This window comes from Microplitis mediator, chromosome 9 (genome assembly GCF_029852145.1).
Source record: "Microplitis mediator isolate UGA2020A chromosome 9, iyMicMedi2.1, whole genome shotgun sequence".
NCBI lineage: Eukaryota > Metazoa > Arthropoda > Insecta > Hymenoptera > Braconidae > Microplitis > Microplitis mediator.
In genome coordinates, this window is record NC_079977.1 from 4,885,540 (window position 1) to 4,905,679 (window position 20,140).

Here is a 20,140-nt window from a genome sequence, read left to right on the forward strand (position 1 = left end):
ACCATAATACAAAATTATTGAATTGTTTCAATAGCGCTAACTTCTAAACAATCGATCTTACGATATTTTTTATAAGGACCAAAGTTGTTAGAAATTTAATTTCCTACAAATTTTATATCTGTACAAATTTTCTAAAAATTGATAGTTTAAAAGATATAGTGATTTTTTCAAAAAATAGTTACAACACAAACAATAATATGAAATTACGTAACTGTTTCAATAGCGATAACTTCTTAAGAATTGATCTTATGATAATTTTTATTCAGACCAAAGTTGTAGGAAATCAAATTTCCTTTCCAATGACCATAAACAATGTATATTTATCTCTTATACTTTCTGAGATACAGCCTATAGAAGTTTAAAATTTTATCAATCGAAACACTCATGGGTAAAAAATTTAATTAATTTTCAATAATTAGTAAATAAAGTCATTAAATTTTCGATAAATGAATTAATTATTTTATTCAATTAATTCTTTCTTCAATATATAAAAAATATGAATATAAACATTTAATAATTAAAATACAATATAAAATATTTTTTATCATTCACATATACATAAAATTTTAATAATTAATTTGTTAATTATTAATTAGTAGAGTATTTTTAAAATCTTAACAGCATTTATTTAACATTATCTTAGAAAAAAATTGTTCATTAAACTCAATAAAAGCGACGTGGAATGACGTTTTTTTTTTTTACAATTACATTAAAATTTAATAATAACAACAATTAATAATATTGTAATTAATACATATTTTTTAATAACGGTAACTATTTTTAATGGCAACTGTTTTTTTTTCTATTGGCACATTTTTTTTTTTTTTCAAGGCAGTGTTGTGTAAAAAAATTAAAAATTCACTGAATGAAAAAAAAAAAATTATTAAAATTTTTTGTAAAAAAAAGAGATCTTTCAAAAGCAAAATAAAATTTTTAATTTTATGCTTCAGTCATTACTCATTAGATTTATTATTTATTGATTGAAGTAGGTCGTTTTTTTCAGATGAAAATTTTCCATGATTTTTTTTTAGTATAAAAAAATTTTTTTGGATATGTATATATTGATAGCAACCTTGATTAGTAATAATAATAATAGTAATAATAGCAATGATAATAAGAAACTTGTCCATTATTTGTACTGACAAGTCATGTAAATACGGACCTTGAAACTCGTATAGTTTACGAAATACCTTGTCAATTACTTTAGTATTTAAAATTAATTAAATTGATCACTTGGTTATTGGTAATCGGTAACCGATAATTAATAATTAATAATTGATATTTTATAATTATAATTAATCTTTAGGACGTAACGGTCGATCACTTCTCTCATGGTCGTCTAGAGAGGTCGTTGTGTCCATGTAAACTAATTCCGTTTTAGTGCCGTTGGCTTCACGAATTTTTCGCGATTTTCCAGTCTGAAAAAAAATTAATTTCTTAATTAGGCTGAGATTAAAATTTTTTAAAAAAATAATTAGTAAGATATTTAAAAAAGCTGATAAAATTACGAGTAAAATGAGTACCCACAATGATATGTTACGATAATTATTTATCTGAATATTAATCGCGGGTAAGATGGTTATGTACAAATTTAAAAAAAAAAATCTTAATATGATTATTGAATAGTTTATAAAATTCTGAGTAAAATGAGTACCCACATCGATATGTTACGATAAATTTTTAGTAAATTATTTATTTGTTAATTAATCGCGGATATGATGGTTACGTAAAAAGTTTTTGGTAAAAAAATATTGACACGATTTTTAAATAGTACATCAAATTCTGAGTAAAATGAGTACCCACAACGATATGTTACGATAAATTTTTATCTGAATATGAATCGCGGGTAAGATGGTTATGTACAAATTTAAAAAAAAAAATCTTAATATGATTGTTGAATAGTTTATAAAATTCTGAGTAAAATGAGTACCCACATCGATATGTTACGATAAATTTTTAGTAAATTATTTATTTGTTAATTAATCGCGGATATGATGGTTACGTAAAAAGTTTTTGGTAAAAAAATATTGACACGATTTTTAAATAGTACATCAAATTCTGAGTAAAATGAGTACCCACAACGATATGTTACGATAAATTTTTATCTGAATATTAATCGCGGGTAAGATGGTTATGTACAAATTTAAAAAAAAAAATCTTAATATGATTGTTGAATAGTTCATAAAATTCTGAGTAAAATGAGTACCAACATCAACATATTACGATAAGATGCTAATTATTTATATAAATTTTTGATAACAATTAGGAAATTGTTGAAAAAAATTAATTTTTTCCAAATATCGATGTGGGTACTCAAACAAACGGAAATTTCCTCACAAATTTAACCCTACTAATTATTCTTTGATTAAATTCATTCTTTTGTCAATATTTCTAAAAATGTTATTTAAAAAAATAAAAATCTTACCATTGGACTACTAGTTCTTATAAACTGTATAATAATAACTATCACAATTAATACAACTCCTAGAATAGCCATTGCAAGGCTAGTATACAACCCAGTGGACGGTAAGGTCAGCAGTTGTTTCAGCCCCCACGCCAAATTGTCCGGAGTGCCCCCTCGGAAATTAAACCAAAACATCGGAAAATAGACACGCGGTACATTTCTAAAGAAATCGACCGTCAGTGATGGCTGGAGTAATATATTTATTTGCAATCTTGCCGCCACATCCAACGGAATTCCCGTGTTAGGTTCTAGTGTGACATAAAAATTGTGTTCTTCGTCCTTCGGATTCATTCCGACAACTTGGTCCCTAATTATTGGGTCCGCTTTGTGGAAATGAGGAAGACTGACAAATCCTGGTGCCCCATAACGACAGGCTGTTATGTTTATTAGTCCCATTGGCGTGCACTCGCCATTGCAAAAACACTGTCCAATATTAACGACATCCGGATCATCTTCTTTATTAATACTGTTTTTACTTTTATTATTATTAATATTGCTAGGGGTAGTTAATTCCGCGCTAAAAAAGTCTTCAGTCGTTGTTGTTTTTTCAAAATATTTTGCTTGCTCATGTGGGTAACGACGCTTTGTATTATTACCCAATGATATTCTTCCAAGTTGATATTTGTAACCTTTCATTCCTTGATGCATTACTTCTTCAGAGTATTCATATACAAGTGGACTGTAATAATAAAAAGTGAAACGACATTTTTTTTTGTTAAATTAATTATCAATCCAATCATTTCCCTGGTTGAGAAATCCGATTCACTTCAATAGAATTCAATTGGATCATAATCGGAATCCTTAACCAGGCCCGCATGAAAATATCATATATGGTAAAAATATATGTTACAGATATAAATATATATGTGACAATACATGAAATCTTATATAGAACTATATATAGATTTTGACCGATTTTTTTATATTTCTATATATGTTTTCTCTCATATGATTTCATATATTTCCGTATAACTTCAATATATTATTTATATATTTGAAAACTTATAATTTAAATATATTCAAAAATGAATGTTATTAATATATGGAAACTAATAAGAATACATATATAATTCATCATTATATGGCACGATATATGTACCATGTATTTAACTTTATAAATTTTTGTATATTTTTCGATATATAGAACCATATAAGTCTCCCCATATATGTAAGAATAAATAAAATCTATTCTTTTCTGTCTTCCTCTCTCTGTTATAAGATTCAAACATTGTGTTCAGAATATATATATATATATATATATTTGTGTGCTAGCTTACAAATTTACATATATAATTATCAATATATGTAACACATATATGTGCTAACTTATAAGTTTACATATATGATTATAAATATATATAATACATGTATTAACTTATGAACTTACGTATATAATTAATTATATTCAAACTTACTATATTATATATAAGAAAATATATATCGTTTTTGGCCACTTATATGGTCCCATGTTGATTATATATTTTTCCATATATATTTATCATATATGGTATTTTCATGCAGGGGGTTAGGCTTGATTTTTAAACAGTATCTTATACATCATATAGAATCGGTATAATACTCGATTTTGCTAGATGTATACAATAGTTTATGTAATTAATGCACGAAGAAAAACGCCGTGATGTCTAAAGTCAGCGTCTGCAGTCATAGTTATGAAAATAATTAACTTAATTATTATTAAAAAAGATTCATACTTCCGGAAATTGAATACTTTGTTTAGTTCTATTCAGTTAAAAAAACTTAACTCAATAAAAAAAAGTAATCTTTGGTGTTATGTCGCATCAATTAATAGAGATATGTAAGGTTACAAATTCAGCTGACGTTGCCTTGATCTACACATGCGTGTGCTGATTAATTAAATGCGCATGTGCAGTCTAGGGATTTTTGTCATGTTAATAAGGCAGCTAAATTCAAAGTGACGTCTTAAGAGAGAAAAGTGATAGATAATTGGCTTGAATTATTGAGTGGGGGTAAAATCCGCCCATTTCACTAAAATTCAGTGGTTTAATATAAAAATGGGCGTTTTAATATATATTAAACCACTCTTTCGACCAATCAGAAAGGACTGTACTTTAATATAAAATTTTATAAGGCTGAGTTTAGTCAATTAGCGGCGTACTCTTCGGTATGAGTTACATAAAATAGTTGAGTGTAAGATAATAAATTACCGGCATAAATCAGCAGTCCAAATACTGATAACGTCATCTTTAGGAGGATTTGGTGGCCAAAATTCACCGGCACTACCCTCAACGACGTTACAAGGACTGCGATAATACTTTGTTGTGTCTTTATAATTCCAATATTTAACTATTCCCAGTTCACTTAAATCTTCTTGGCCTGTTGCTACATTATAATGCCCATCGAAAAATGTCGATCCATTTCTCTATAAAAAAAAAAAAACAAGTAAAATAAGATAACATAAAATAAAAAAAAGTTAATATTGATGTCATGGTCATTGATTGCTAAACATAAATATCATTATTACTGATCAATGTTATATAATTTTATATGATAAATTTTAATTGCGGACATGGATTAAATATCAAATGAATAATCAACTACGTAATTGCGGTAATAAATAAATAAATCTGGAAACTTCATTATTATTAAATAACTGGAAAATTTTCACTGATTAAATAATAATAATAATAATAATAATAACTAATAATAACAATAACTAATAAGAATAATAATGATAATAATTAACAATAATAATATTTTTCAATGGCTCGTTATTATTTAATAAAAGTTTTTGTTTATTTTTTTTAATTTTTATCATAAGGTGCACGGAGAAAATTATCTAATAAATTTTACTCGTTAATTGTGAGTAAAACTGGGCCTGCATGAATAATAACTGGTCCTTTTCTAGATAGTATTAAATCATGGGAAAAAACACCCAATTTATAGTAATTTTTAAATAAAAGAGAATAAAAGATAAAAGAAAACAAATTTGTTTTCATTCTTTCTGTATTTATTTTGTTTTCGACCCAGGTTTACTTTAAATTTCAGGGTGAATTTTATCGAAAAATTATCTCCGTGTAAGAAACCCAGTACCCGATCAAGGAACTAGTACCCAATCACTCATGTGATTGTATATCAATAGATATTGTAATCGATTACTACACGCAGAGAATCTTTGAGTGAAAATTACTCATAAAATTTGGTACTGTAAAGACATCTAGCCAGTAACTAAATTTTTACTATACTGTGAGTAGAAATTGCACTTAATTTACATGGTATTGAGTAGTATATTTTACAATGTACATGGGAAAAATTTACATATTTACCACATGTCCTCACACTATCAAACTTTTTCGGTAATTTTTACTAAAAATTTCTCTGCGTGTAGTTCCCTGATCAGGTACTAGGTCTTTTAATACCCAAAAAACGACATTATAATTTTATCAAATCTTATAGACAATTCAAACAATCTGATGATGTAAATCAAAACAATGTTTTGACGTAATGTTATTGTCAAAAATTTGGAAAATGGTCAGCCTCATAACTCTCCGCTGATTTCGAGCTCGAAAATACTCTTCCACACGGAGAGAATTTAATGATACTATCTACAATACAAAATTTTTAATTTTAACTATCTAAAATGGTAGTAAAATTTTTCAGTGGTTCTAATAATTAGTTTTACTATTGAAAATGATAATAGCACCAAATGATGGTGGTAACAATTACTATCGAAGATGGTACACAGAAACAAAGGATTTCTTAGCACAAGAAAAATTTTCCATTATGTAATGAAAACAAAAATATTCTTGGGACTAGAAAAACTTTCTTAGCGCAAGAAATTTCTTCTCGGCTCAAGAAAATTTTTTCTCGCCCCAAGAAAATTTTTGTTTTCAATTTATAAAGTGAAAAATTTCTTAGGGCAAGTAAAAATTTTCTTGAGATAAGTAAATATTTTTTGCGCCAAGAAATCCTTTTTTTCTGTGTAATTCTAACTATTAAAAATTATATTTGTTACAACCGAAGATGGTAACTGTTACCATTCAAAGTTGTAAGAATTCTTAACTAAGAATGTGTGTGTGCATGAGTGCGCTCGCGTGTGTGTGTGCATGTGTGCAGGCAAGTGTACGCATGTGTGCGTGAGTGTGTGCATGCGTGTGTGTGTGGGTGTGTGAAATTAATCACTTCCACAGTTAAACAACTTACACATAGACAAGCGTCAGACTATAAAGCTGATATCAAAATTTTTTATTAGCTTAGATGGTAATTATTATTTAGGCTGATAGTAACTATTACCATCAGGTTATTAAGAATTACGATGTTGATAATAGTAGTAATTATTTAAAATAATAAAAGTTATAATTTCTGATTATCATAAATAATTGTAAATTTTACCATACAGTTAGTAGATACTACAATTCAGATTGTTTATTCAATAATTTAAATGATATTTTCTATTATAAAATTCAGTTCAAAAATTATACTATAACTCGATGATAACTTTTACCATAAAATTCTCTCCGTGCACGCACTTGACATTCAGACTAGTTAGTTACTGTGTAATCCAATCGTCTGAGTCCATTTAATTTTTCCGTTATTAGCAATATTTTTATTAACGTATTCAGCGTTTTGATTGAATGTAAGATTATTATCTCACTCTATTATTACTCCGAGTTATTTCGTGTTCGTAACGTACTTTAATTCGTGATTATTTATCACCAGTTTACAATTATTTCTTATATTTTTTATTTGCTGATCATGTAATATCTCCGTAATAATAATAATAATGAAAATAATAATAATAATGAAAATAATAATAATGATAATAATTACCATGTAAAACCAACCGAACCGATCAAAAGGCGGAACTTCAAATTCATCACTTGCAACCATTGAGCTCATTGAAATTATTTCGTCTTTGTATCCTTCGAATAATAATTCGCTTACTGTTTTTTCGACATAAATTTTCGATGATGCCAAAATGAAAGAAAGTGTACTCTGCATCACTGGTAGCCAGTATCTTATTGTATGTGCGGCTGACTAATAAAAAAAAATAGATTTTTAATTAATTCTGTTGGTTAATTAATTGATTGGTTTAGTTGTTGATTTATACTTACAACTGCAACAGTATTTAAATTTACAACTTTATCCTGCAAAGTTCCATTACTGCGTTTAGCGTCGAAGTACCAGTACTTCATTTGATCATAACTTACGGTATTATTTTTTGGATGGAATACTATATTTACTTTTACTCTTCTTTCTCTGTAAATTTTGAAAAAAATTTTAGTGTTTTGGAATGAAAATTAGCAAAGTGGGGTAATATGAGCCGGGCAAATATTTATTAAATAAATTCTGTTTGAATTTATTTAAGAAGTTTTGAATACTTGAAACTTTTCAATAAAAGTTGTGCGAGTATATGAAACTTTAGAATTCTAAAACCTCATAGAAAATTTTTTAGAACTTTGCGAAAATTTTCAAATTTTTTGAAACAAAAATTACAGGATTTAGAAATTTTAATATCCAGAAATATTTTAGAAACAGAAATTTTTGAATGTTCTAGAATATTCTGGGACACTAGAAAATCTATCAATTTTCGGGAATATTCTAAAAGGTGAAATTTTCTAGAAAATTGTAGAATAATTCGAATAATTCTGTAGTTGTATAAAATACGAAGACATTTATACTTTCTAGAATATTCAGGAGTTCTAAAATCTTCTAATACATTCCAGAAAACTACAATAAATTATTAAATGGAAAATTGGGGCAAAATGGGCCGTGTAAATAATTATGAATAGAAATTTTTTTTAATTTATTAAAGTTTTAAATATTTGAAACTTTTCTATAAAAGTTATGCGAGTATATAAAAATTTGGAACTCTGCAATATCATAGAAAATTTTCTAGAACATTGCATAAGTTTTTGAATTTTCGCAGACTAAAAAATTATAGGATTCAGAAATTTTTATATCCAGGAATATTTTAGAAACAGAAATTTTTGAATGTTCTAGAATATTTTGGGACACTAGAAAATCCTAGAAAATCTATAAACTTTTTAGAACAGTCCAAAGCTTAAAGAAAAATTGTAGAATATTTCAAATAATCCTGTGGTTATAGAAAATATTCAAAGAAATTTTTAACTTTCTAGAATATCCAGGAATTCTAGGATCTTTTAAAACATTCCAGAAACTACAAAAAATTCTTAAGTATAAAAAAAGTGGGGCAAAATGAGCCGTGTCAATAGTTATGAATAGAAATTTTCTTTAATTTATTAAAGTTTTAAATATTTGAAACCTTCCTATAAGTTATGCGAATATATAAAAATTTAGAATTCTAGAATATCCTAGAAAATTTTCCAGAACATTGCAAAAGTTTTCGATTTTTTGCAGGCTAAAAAATTATAGGATTCAGAAATTTTTATGCCCTGGAATATTTTAGAAACAAAAATTTTTTGATGTTCTAGAATATTCTGGGACACTAGAAAATCTATCAACTTTCTAGAAGAGTCTAAAGCTTAAAGTAAAATTGAAAAATTGTAGAATATTTTAAATAATTCTGTGCTTATAGAAAATATTCAAAGAAATTTTTAACTTTCTAGAATATCCAGAAATTCTAGAATCTTCTAAAACATTTTAGAAACTACAAAAAATTCTTAAGTATAAAAAAAGTGGGGCAAAATGGTCGTATAAATATTGAGATTAGAAAATTTTGAATTAAAAAATTCGAGGCAAAATGGATCGACTCAAAAATAAACAAAATCTTTAGTGAATTTGAAATTAATGTATAGTAAAATATATGAAAAAATTGAAGTGAAATTTGAATCAGTTACTTTAATAACAATAATAATAGCATTTTGCTAGTTATAAAATTGCTATGATTTCATGTCCCAGTTGAAGTGAATTATGATTGACATGATGATAGTAATTGCGTATAAATGTTATCAGTTATCAACAATAAAAAAAATATATTTATATTTAAATATCGAAAATATTTTTCCTTGATGTTGCATTTTAAAAACTGTCCAATAAAAAAAAATTCCTCAGATAAAATCGGAGATAAAATAAACACTTTAATTAAATGTCGAGACGGAAAAAAAAGTAATTTTTTTTTATTGTTCAAATCCATGACTGAAAATTCTTTCACGTCATACAGCGACATTATTATTATTTTAATATATATATAATGAAGTGTATCGTGCGTAATAACAATTGAATGAGGGTCTGGAATATACGCAAAAGTTATTAATTAGTCAATTATTTAATAGAACACTCGCATTTATTCGCCCACGATTTTTTAAATATTAATATTATAACTTCAGACAATACTTTAACCAGAGACAAGATAATTTAATTATTTTATTGCTCATTAAGAAGTCAATACTATGGGGTTAAGTAATTATTGGCTATTACTTCTTTATCGTAATTATGTTTCTTACTATAAATCTTATTACGATTCATTGTTAATTTTTATTAATTTTGTTGATTATTATTCATTTAATGTAAAAAAATTTCTTTTTTCAAGTTCATGGTACCCTTAGATCAGCATTTTTGCAATTTTTTTTTTTTTTTTAACTAAAATTTCAAAATAGTCTTATTATTTAGGATGACCAACTCACCCCGTACTTTTTTTCTATTCTAGACTATATGGTAAAAATTACAATATATTATGGGAATAGTTTCCGTATGGTGTGGTAAGAGGTCTTTTTAAATATCGGTTATTGAAATAGCACCCATACAAATTACATCCCATACGAAAAAAATATATATCCGGATATATCCGGGCAAATCTGTATATATGAGACATATATTTATATATATGTTGCATGTATGCGAAATATTCCAGATTTGCCCGGATATATCCGGATATATATTTTTTTCGTATGGGATGGTAATGATTTCCATAATTTATGGTAAAATTTATCATAATATTATGCAACTGTTACCATGGTAAATATTACCGTAGTATATGGTAATGGTTACCCTAATTTATGGTGGAAAAATACCACAATACTATTGTAGTAGTTACCGTAATATCGTGGTGATAATTACCATAAATTATGGGAATCATCATCATAAATTATGGAAATCATTACCATATTACTATGGTAATATTTACCATGTCAATGATTACCATTATAGCACGGTAATTTTTACCATAAATTACTGGGTTGCCATTTACTAGGGTAATATTTACCGTGGTAATGGTTACCATAATATTATGGTAACTTCTACTATAAATTATGAGAATCATTACCATCAATTATGGAAGTAATTATCATATACTACGGTAATATTTACCATGATAATGGCTACCATATCAGTACGGAAACTTTTACCATAAATTATGAGAATTATTGCCATAAATTATGAAAATCATTACCATATACTAGATAATATTTACCATGGTAATGGCTACCGTAATCGTACGGTAACTTTTACTATAAATTATGGGAATCATTGCCATAAATTATAGAAATCATTACCATCTACTACGGCAATACTTACTATGATAACGGTTACCATAATAGTACGGTAACTTTTACCATAAATTATAGGAATTTTTCACATATATTATGGGAACGATTACCATGACGTATAGAGTTTTTTTTCGTATGCACCTAGAAACGGTTCCAATGTGGATATAGGATCTATAACTGTGGCTATGGGAATTATTCCCATAAGTATGGTAATCATTACTATTTGACATAGAAATTGTTTCCATAATTATAAGAATCGCTCTATGGTTATGGAACTTTTCCCAGAAATCATAGGGATCTAGCCCATAGTCCCTAGTAATTATTACCATAACGTTATGGGTTGATATTTCATACTACTAGAAAGGCATACCATAATTTTCTCTCTGTGTAGTAGATAAAATTCAAAAAAAATTTTTTTTTTTCGTTAAAAAATAGTATCTCATTTTGCCTCACTCTTTCCTATTATTATATATACAAGTAAAATGAATACATACACAAAACTATATGGTCCCATTTGTACAAAGTTTGGCTTCTTCCCTGGTACTCTCAATTCCTCGGGATTAGTCCAATTGAAAAAATAAAAATCAATGTTCATTGGAAGTTTACTGGTATCTTTCCAAAGTTCATATGACCGTGAATTTGGTGTTAGAGGTAATTCCTAAATAACATATTGACACACATATTTAATTATTTGAGAAACAAACAATAACTTCCGAATTTTTGAAAATTTACAATTTTCTTAGCGGGAAGTTCAAAAATTTAAAAGTATTAAGAGTTAATATAAATGTCAATGTCAATGTCAATGTCACCATTTTTACTAAAATTCATTTTTATTGCATGTCTTTAGGAAGTCAATTGATAATTTTTGTTGATAAGTTTATTTATTCAATGGTTTTATTGTAGATAATAGTGAATATTTATATCATTTTGGTTATTAAATCATAAGATAAATTATTTTATTGATATATTGAGAATTAATACATTGAAGCTATTGAAGGAAAATCGTTTTTAACAAATCGTTGGAAATATTAGATTATCTATTTCAAATCTAGGGCAAAGTTTAAGGTTCACTTTAGAATAGTCTATTGATATTTCATGTCGTTCAAGATAAAATTTTATGTCAACGTTCAGATTTTTTTTGAGGATTCATACCGTAGTTAGAAATGAACGCGCACTGTATCTTTGATTTTTTTTTATCTAGTCCAAATGCGTATAGATCAATCACGAAAGTTTAAAAGTCCGTTTCAAAAAATTCCAAGAAGATCATAACAGTGAACTTTCAAATTTGAGAAAATTTTGTACTTTGAGTTGATCATTTTTGTAAATACGCCCACATAAAGTTTGAAATCAACTATATTATTTATTATTATAATTCTAGACGTTCAAAAAAAATTGAACTTTGTTCTAATCCGTCTCAAATTTCGAATTTCTACATGTCAAAACTTTTGGAATCTTTTTAGGACGAATTTTTTTTTACACAGCATAATAATGAATCTCCATCTATTTTTTTTTTTTTTGATTTTGAAAATAATCTCATGTAAAAAAAATTAGTTCCAAAAATGTTCAAAAAAGACCATAACAGTGAACTTCTAAATTTGAGACACTTTTGAACTCTTAATTTGTCGTTTTTGGACATTTGCCTGCATTATGTTCGAAATCAACTGTATTTTTTACAATTAAAATCCCAAAATTTCAATTTTCAGTTATGAGTCTCAAATTTAGAAGTTCTACATCTTGAAATTTTTGGAATCTTTTTCGAACGAATTTTTCTCGTACGTCAAGGGGGAAAAGTCACCAAAGTCTTTAATTATTTAACTTTAAAAATTAGATCTTATCTTTGGCAATCAATCCTCATATTTCAGTTTCAAAATCTCTTTATTCATAAATTAAATCATAAGAAATTGTTATATATTTTCATCATAAATTTCGTGGTAAAAATTTTCAAAAATCTACTTGACAGTTCATCAATGTCATATATTTCATCCGTATAATTATATCTGCTCTAAATAATTTCTAACTACGAGCAATATTTCCAAACTTTCGCCACCTGGCGGATATTTTTCATACTAAAAATTAAATATGAATTTAAAAAATGCCCGAATAATAAATCAACGTCAATTTATAATATTAATTAGTATTGATTAATTAATTAATATTAGTTATTATTAATTAGTTAATAATAATTTTTCTGTGAAAATAAAATTTGAAAATTTGGATGATAATTGTGTGTCAGATGGTTATTAATAGTAAATCCTGAGCATGATATTTTTTTTAGACATTTTTCTTAAAAAAAAACTGGAATATGAAATTTAAAAAATCGAAAAAAAATAGATTTCATCGTTGTCCGATTATGAGCATAGCTGGAAAAGTTGTAGAATAGGTGACAGTTTGTTGTGAAAAATTATGAGGAAAATCGATCAGTACGTGTTTTTTGTAAATCGACAATTTATACTTAAAAGTTAAAATTCCAATACAACCGTGGTTCAAAAAATTTTTTTGTAATTTTTTCCTGAAAAGATGTCTAAAAACGAACATTTTTTGTCTCTTTGAAAATTTCATTTAAACCACTTTTCACGAAGTTATAGGCGTTTGAAAATAAAATCTCTACATTTTTCAAAATTCGATATCTCGAAACCGGTTGGAGGAAAAAATTTGAAAAAAATCATGAAGGCCTCTTTCAGCCTATACTAAAAGATAAAAAAGTTTCAAAAAAATCCAAGGTGCAAAAGCTGAATGGTGTCCGATTTGGCGGGAAACGCCCCAATAAATAAAATTCAAAATTTAAAATTCCTATAAAAATTTTCGAATTAAAATACTTGAATAAAAATACAAGAGTAATTTTAAAAGTCTGTTGTGTTCAGTCGCTGGTCTATCGGGCTCGGAATTGATTAGTCGAGTTTAACAAATGTAAGATGGTAATTGAATTAGAAAAAGCAGTAACAGTCATACATGTAAGGCAAGTCTGAATGCGATTGTCGTTTACTTTTGAATACTTATTGTCAATTTAACCATACAATCCCTTAATAATAATCCCGTAGCTTTACATCAGTCTTTTAATAGAATCAAGGCCTTAATTAAAAATAAATATATTACTGCTCACTTACTTTTTTTAAAATCCCATCGAATATTACCCGCCACGTGCAACTCAAAAGACTGCCAACAATTAAACATATTAATCCAATAACACCCAGCGCCACTGTTTTATTGGTCCAGGGTCTCATTTTATGAAATATAATTCGTCTCGTTAAATAAAAAAATAAGTTTTTTTTATTTTATCTGCCGTTTCTCCAGCATGTGTACGCACTTAATATAGATTTCTGTCATATATTGTACACTGTTTTTTTAATAACGCGTCTTCCTTAAAGTGACACAATCATATAATCGTAACCCCCCGCCGGTCAAACCGATTGGACTCCGGGTTATTTTATATTTTTTTTCTTCTTTTCTTCTCCTTCCTTAAGCTACAAAAAAGATAAAATATATCTAATCTTATATATTATTATTATTATTTATTTTAAGTATTAATACATTTTTTTAATTATTTATTTAAATAATTTTTTTTTATTAGCGAATGTTTAAATTAATTGGTGATATAAAATTTATGACTTTTTTTTTTTTTTTTTAAATTTAATTAGTCATTGATAATGATAAAAATAAAGTAGAGATAAAATTATTTCGTATTTTATTTATTATTAAATTTCTTATTCATATATATATATATATATATATATATATATGTATATATATATGAAATGTGTAAACAGTTGTATAAACTTAATAAATGAGTTATTCTGCGCGAATAGTAAAATGATTTGTCTAAACTTAATATCTGCGTAAGCGGTTTTTATTCATTTTATCTTTTGCATTCATATATAAATATATATATATTTTTTTTAAATTCTTTGACATTTTTATGTTGGAGAGAAATTTTTTTTTTGGTCTTAATATTTTAAACAGACGAAATTTTGTAAATTTTTAGTTTTTGGATCACGATTTTTATTCAAAAAAATTGGAGTTTATTTTAAATTTGAATTAACGATTCAAATTTCTGAAGTTAAAAAAAATCCCACGTGCAGTAAACAGTTCTTTTTTCCGCGGAGTGATTTCAGAGTCAATGAATTTTTTTTTTATGCGCATCTACTTCAATTACGCAGTACAAATAAAATTAAATTTTTTTTAATATAAAAAGAAAATTATTTATGAGTATCAATAATCTTTTTTGTAAAGAATAATAATTTTAAAAAAGACAAAATTTTACAAATTTTCAGGTTCTGGTATCAGAATTTTCACTTAAAAAATTGGAGTTTATTTTTAATTTAAATTAATGATTCAAATTTTTGGAGTTAAAAAAAATCCCACGTGCAGTAAATAGTTTTTTTTCCGCGGAGTGATTTCAGAGTCAATGAATTTTTTTTTATGCGCGTCCACTTGTATTACGCAGTACAAATAAAATTAATTTTTTTTTAATAAAAAAATAAAATTATTTATGAGTATCAATAATTTTTTTTGTAAGGAATAATAATTTAAAAAAAGACAAAATTTTAAAAATTTTCAGGTTCTGGTATCAGAATTTTTACTTAAAAAATTGGAGTTTATTTTTATTTTAAATTAGCGATTCAAATTTCTGAAGTTCAAAAAAATCCGCGCGGTAAATAGAAAATTTGAATTGTTTTTTGCGGAGGGAAGTCAAATGACCCGAATTCTTGTAGAACTTGAGAAAATAAGACTTTTTTTCAAATAGCTGTAACTTTTTCAAAAATGAACTAATTCAGACTTCTTTTTTTTCAAAATTTTCATCTTCAAATGTAATTTTCGGAAAAAAATACAAAAAAAATGAAGATATTAAAAAATTTATGAAATTTTTCACTTTTTTTAAAAAGTCACATTTTTCCCAAAATCCATTTCTCTCGAAAACTAAGCGAGATATCAAAAAATTTTATTCTTTAAAAAAGTCTTATTTTGTTGAGTTCTATATGAATTCGCGGTCATTTGGCGGCGCCACGGAAACCGTAAAATCTCCTAAATTTTTATCGAAAAAAAAAAAAAAAATTAATCAGAAATTTTAATAATTTTTCTTCTTTTTCCTCTAGAAAAAAAAAAAAAAAAATAATTATAAATAAAATTCCAGACTTAAACTGTCAAAAAAAAGATCCCGATAAAATTAAAAAAATCGATCTCACAAAATTAATATTCAAATAAAATAAAATCTAGAAATAATAAATTGCACTTTGTACATTAACGTAATGACTAATGTACAATTATAAAGATATCTTATCTACATGCATCGTTAATTTAAGTAAATATTAAAATAATTTAAAAACAATACAAAAAACTATATTAATAAAATAATTCTCATTTTTTCCTTACATATTTTTATTAATAAATAATATACTGACGTTAAATAATCATTGATAATTACGTTTTTTCATTAAAATTATTATCAAAGAATACAAAATCACAGATGAATCTGCAAGATCTCACGATAAAATTCCATTCAGCAGTTGATGAATTTAAAAATTCAAGATTTATATAATTTGAGTTTTTTAATTCAATGAAATAAATCAACATATTTTTAAATTCATCATTAAATAAATATATATTATTATTTATTAATTTTTCTGTTATATAATAAGACTTTTTAGTTCTCTTTCTACACATAAATATATGAATACATATATATAGACATATGTATACATCCGTACCCATACACATATATATATACATATGTGTATGTATATACATATGCCCACATATATATGTATATTTTAAAAAATTATCAGTAAATATATGAGTAAGAAACCCTAGTTCACTGCCTTTAGATCACGTGCCGGTAAAAGAATTAAAAAAAAAAAAAACCGATAAAATAGACATAGACTTCGTAAGTTTATTCTTAGTTAGACATTCTTATTTCAAATTAAGATCACTTATGACCCTCTTTATATACATATTAACTATTTCGATAATAAAATTAAATAAATACTTTCTCTTAAATATTTAATCCAAGTAAATAACATTTAATTTTCATATATATTTTATCAAAGTTCTGTATAATCACAATGAAATTTAAAAAATTTAAATACTATGTAAAAATAATTGTTTATCCAAACGACCTTGGTAAAAAATATAACAATATTTTGATATATACTTATACTTTCGCTCGTTTCGTTTTTGTGAAAACCTGTTTTTTTGAATGTTTTTAATACCGATTTATATTCTAATGCGTAATCTAACGAGTAATTAGTTCCCAATAAATAATTTTTTTATACAGAGACCTTTACAAAAAACTTTCACTTTTCGTTGGAACATTTCTTGGGTCCCTTGAATATTTAAAAACTATAGACTCATATTTAAAATTTTCGTGGCCTTGTCGCTGTCATTTTTCCCGGTTTTTTTGAAAAAAAACTCGAAACCCAAAATTACGACCGTGGCTCGACTCCCTAATCTAGTAATCGACGGTTTCATTTTCCAAAATTTTCTTACTTACGAGAAAAACCGACCAAAGTTTTCATTTACTGCGCACGTGCAACAAAGACAGTAACGTCCGTTAACTTGAATGTGAGAGAAAAAAGTTCAGGCTTCTTAACAATTTTTAAAAAAGTCTATTCCTTTCTTCTTATACTATATATATACATATATATCTATATATATTTTTTTGTTAATGTATAGTACGGTCCATGCACATGCTGGTAAATAAACGTCACTACTACTAATGCATTAAATAACCGGGGGAAGAAAGGGGGGAGGGGGAAGTTCTTTGTCGTCTCCCTAAGAATCATCCCCCTTAAGAATTTTTTTTTCTACTCCGTTTTAAAAAATTTTGACCTGCTATTTATTATTATTATTATTATTATTATTATTATTATTATTATTATTATTATTATTATTATTATTATTATTATTATTATTATTATTATTATTATTATTGTTTATGAAAAAATTTACTTACAAATAAAATATTGAGGTACAAAAATAATAAAACCGGATGTTATCGGTAATTAATAAAATGAAATTAACTAAACACAAATGTATATAAATGTATATGTACTACAAAAAGGTATTAATATAAACGATGAAATTACCGGCATTATCTTAAAATGTATGAGTATATGTATGTATGGTAGCTGAGATGTGAAATGACTAAAGTGTGTGAATATGAACACATTACACGATACACGGGATAGAAACCCGGTTCATAACACGAACGCACGGTTCTGATCGACACGAGGATAGACAACAAAGAAACTGAGCGACCGACTCGCCGGATTCGACTGAACTGATATATGTGAGCACAATATGAGCCGGTAAACGCTCGTGGTAGGGAGTGAAGCCTGTTTAAATTTACGATAGACGATGACACTGTCTTTTACGGCTGTTTCAGTAGAAACTCTGTTGATAATCTAGCTTTTTGTTATTTTGTTATATATAATTTATACTGACGAAAGTTTATTCATATTTTTGCGGGAATGGATGTAATTAATTTTTTTGGTAATTTATTTATTAGTATAATTGATGAAGACTTTTTTTGACGTTTATTTAAATTTATAATTTTAGTTGGTTTTTATTTTTCATTGACAAAATTTAGTAGAGTAAATAAATAAAAGGAAGTTATTCAAATTTAAATTTGGGCTTAAAAAACGGCAGAGATCAGGTGCCGAAGTTTACGGTTCGAAAATTATGAACTGGAGAACAATATATAAATTATGTAGAAATAGCAATTAAGTCATTAACTGAATCTATAAAAAAAAGAAAAAAATTTTGAAGATTCTTTAAATTATTAATCACCCATGCGCAGAAAAAAGGATTTCTTGGGGACAAATAACTTTTGCATTACGAGATGGAAACCAAAATTTTTTCTCGGTCCAAGAAAATTTTCGTTTTAAATTCAAAATTTTAAAAATTTCTTGGCGTGAGTGAAAATTGTTGGGGCCTAAGAAATCCTTTTTTTCTGTGTGTAAAAAAAATTACTTCCAAAAATGTTCATGACAGTAAAATTATAAATTCAAGACGAAAAATTTGAATCTGCAGATCACGTTTTTGAAAAGTTCTTATAAAAAGTCCTAAAACATAAATGGTTTTAAATCTTTTTTTTCTTAGTTTTCTTCAAACCAGCGAAATTTTCAAGTCGGATTAATTTTGCTTAGAAAATTTAGAAAAACGTTCTTAAAAAGTACTGGTGAAAATTCTTTGTACTCTTAAATGTTTTTTTCAAAGTTCAAAAAATGATCAACTCGAATTTCAGAATTTTTAATACGAATTTTTTTTACCCGAGCATTTACGAGAGTTATGTTTATGGTTTTCAAAATTGTTCTATTTCTGAACAATTTTACCAACTACTTATACGTTTACTTTATTTGAGATATTACTTTTGCATTTAAAAATTGATGCTAAATCAAAATTTGAAAAAAAAAATTCACTGTCAAGTGTATTTAGTTTGTTTCCGTTAAAAAGTTTATTTATAAAATAAACTATACAAATTTGCATATTTTTATCTTGTTTATAATTATTCCTTTCCTAGTGTATGTAATGTAAGAATTCAATTTTTAAAATGTATTTTAATAATTTATTCATGACGTAAAATATATTTTTTTTTTGAAGTGAAAATTAAAAAAACACTTGACATGGGTCAGAGTATTGTTTTGATTTGGTTTTTAAAATCTTTTATGTTCATCAAATACGTCTCATATTTACGTCAATCGGCTACACAACTTATTCAAAAACTATAAAAGTAGTGATTGATTTAGTATTATTGCGTTTATCTACTAGTCATCTAGCATCATATGATTAATCATTTATTGTATCTTCGATTCGTATCTCTAATATGTTGCCTCCAAGTCTGGCATCTCTTCTTTCATTTGAAAAATTTCGTAATGTTGCATACAATTACTTTTATGACTTAGGAACTTTAATTTAAAATTTATTTAATATTCGTACTTATATTTTATTGTTACCCAAGTCGAAATATTAGACTATATATTAAGCTTACAAAATTTTTACTGTAAATGTTCAACTGCTCGTATCTTATAAACAGTGCACTTTAGCAATATAAGTGTAATAAGCAATTTTGTAGAGGACAAAATTTCCTAAAAGATTGATCCTATACATATTTTTCGTAAGATGAGTCGTTTTTTCATTATTAATGAAAATATATGAAAAAAGTTAAAAAATTGACTTTCGGAGCTAATATACAATCGACATGGATCGAGTTAGAGCAAAATCGTTTGATAGACTT

The 20,140-nt window shown here is 26.1% G+C and overlaps 1 protein-coding gene across 2 annotated transcripts; it reads right to left on the reverse strand.

Annotated features, from left to right (window-relative positions):
- Positions 1–1,036: 1,036 nt before the first annotated feature.
- Positions 1,037–18,193, reverse strand: LOC130675146 (protein croquemort-like). 2 transcript variants are annotated; one of them, XM_057480663.1, is made up of 8 exons: positions 17,991–18,193; positions 14,016–14,372; positions 11,406–11,569; positions 7,558–7,702; positions 7,274–7,480; positions 4,651–4,865; positions 2,426–3,143; positions 1,037–1,418 (listed from the first exon to the last, which is right to left on the reverse strand). In XM_057480663.1, exons 2-8 carry the CDS (start codon positions 14,130–14,132, stop codon positions 1,296–1,298), a joined length of 1,689 nt encoding a protein of 562 aa, XP_057336646.1. In that variant the 5' UTR covers positions 14,133–14,372; positions 17,991–18,193; the 3' UTR covers positions 1,037–1,295. The 2 variants fall into 2 exon arrangements, with proteins under 2 accessions (XP_057336646.1, XP_057336645.1); XM_057480662.1 differs by having other exon boundaries at positions 17,858–18,193.
- Positions 18,194–20,140: the final 1,947 nt, after the last annotated feature.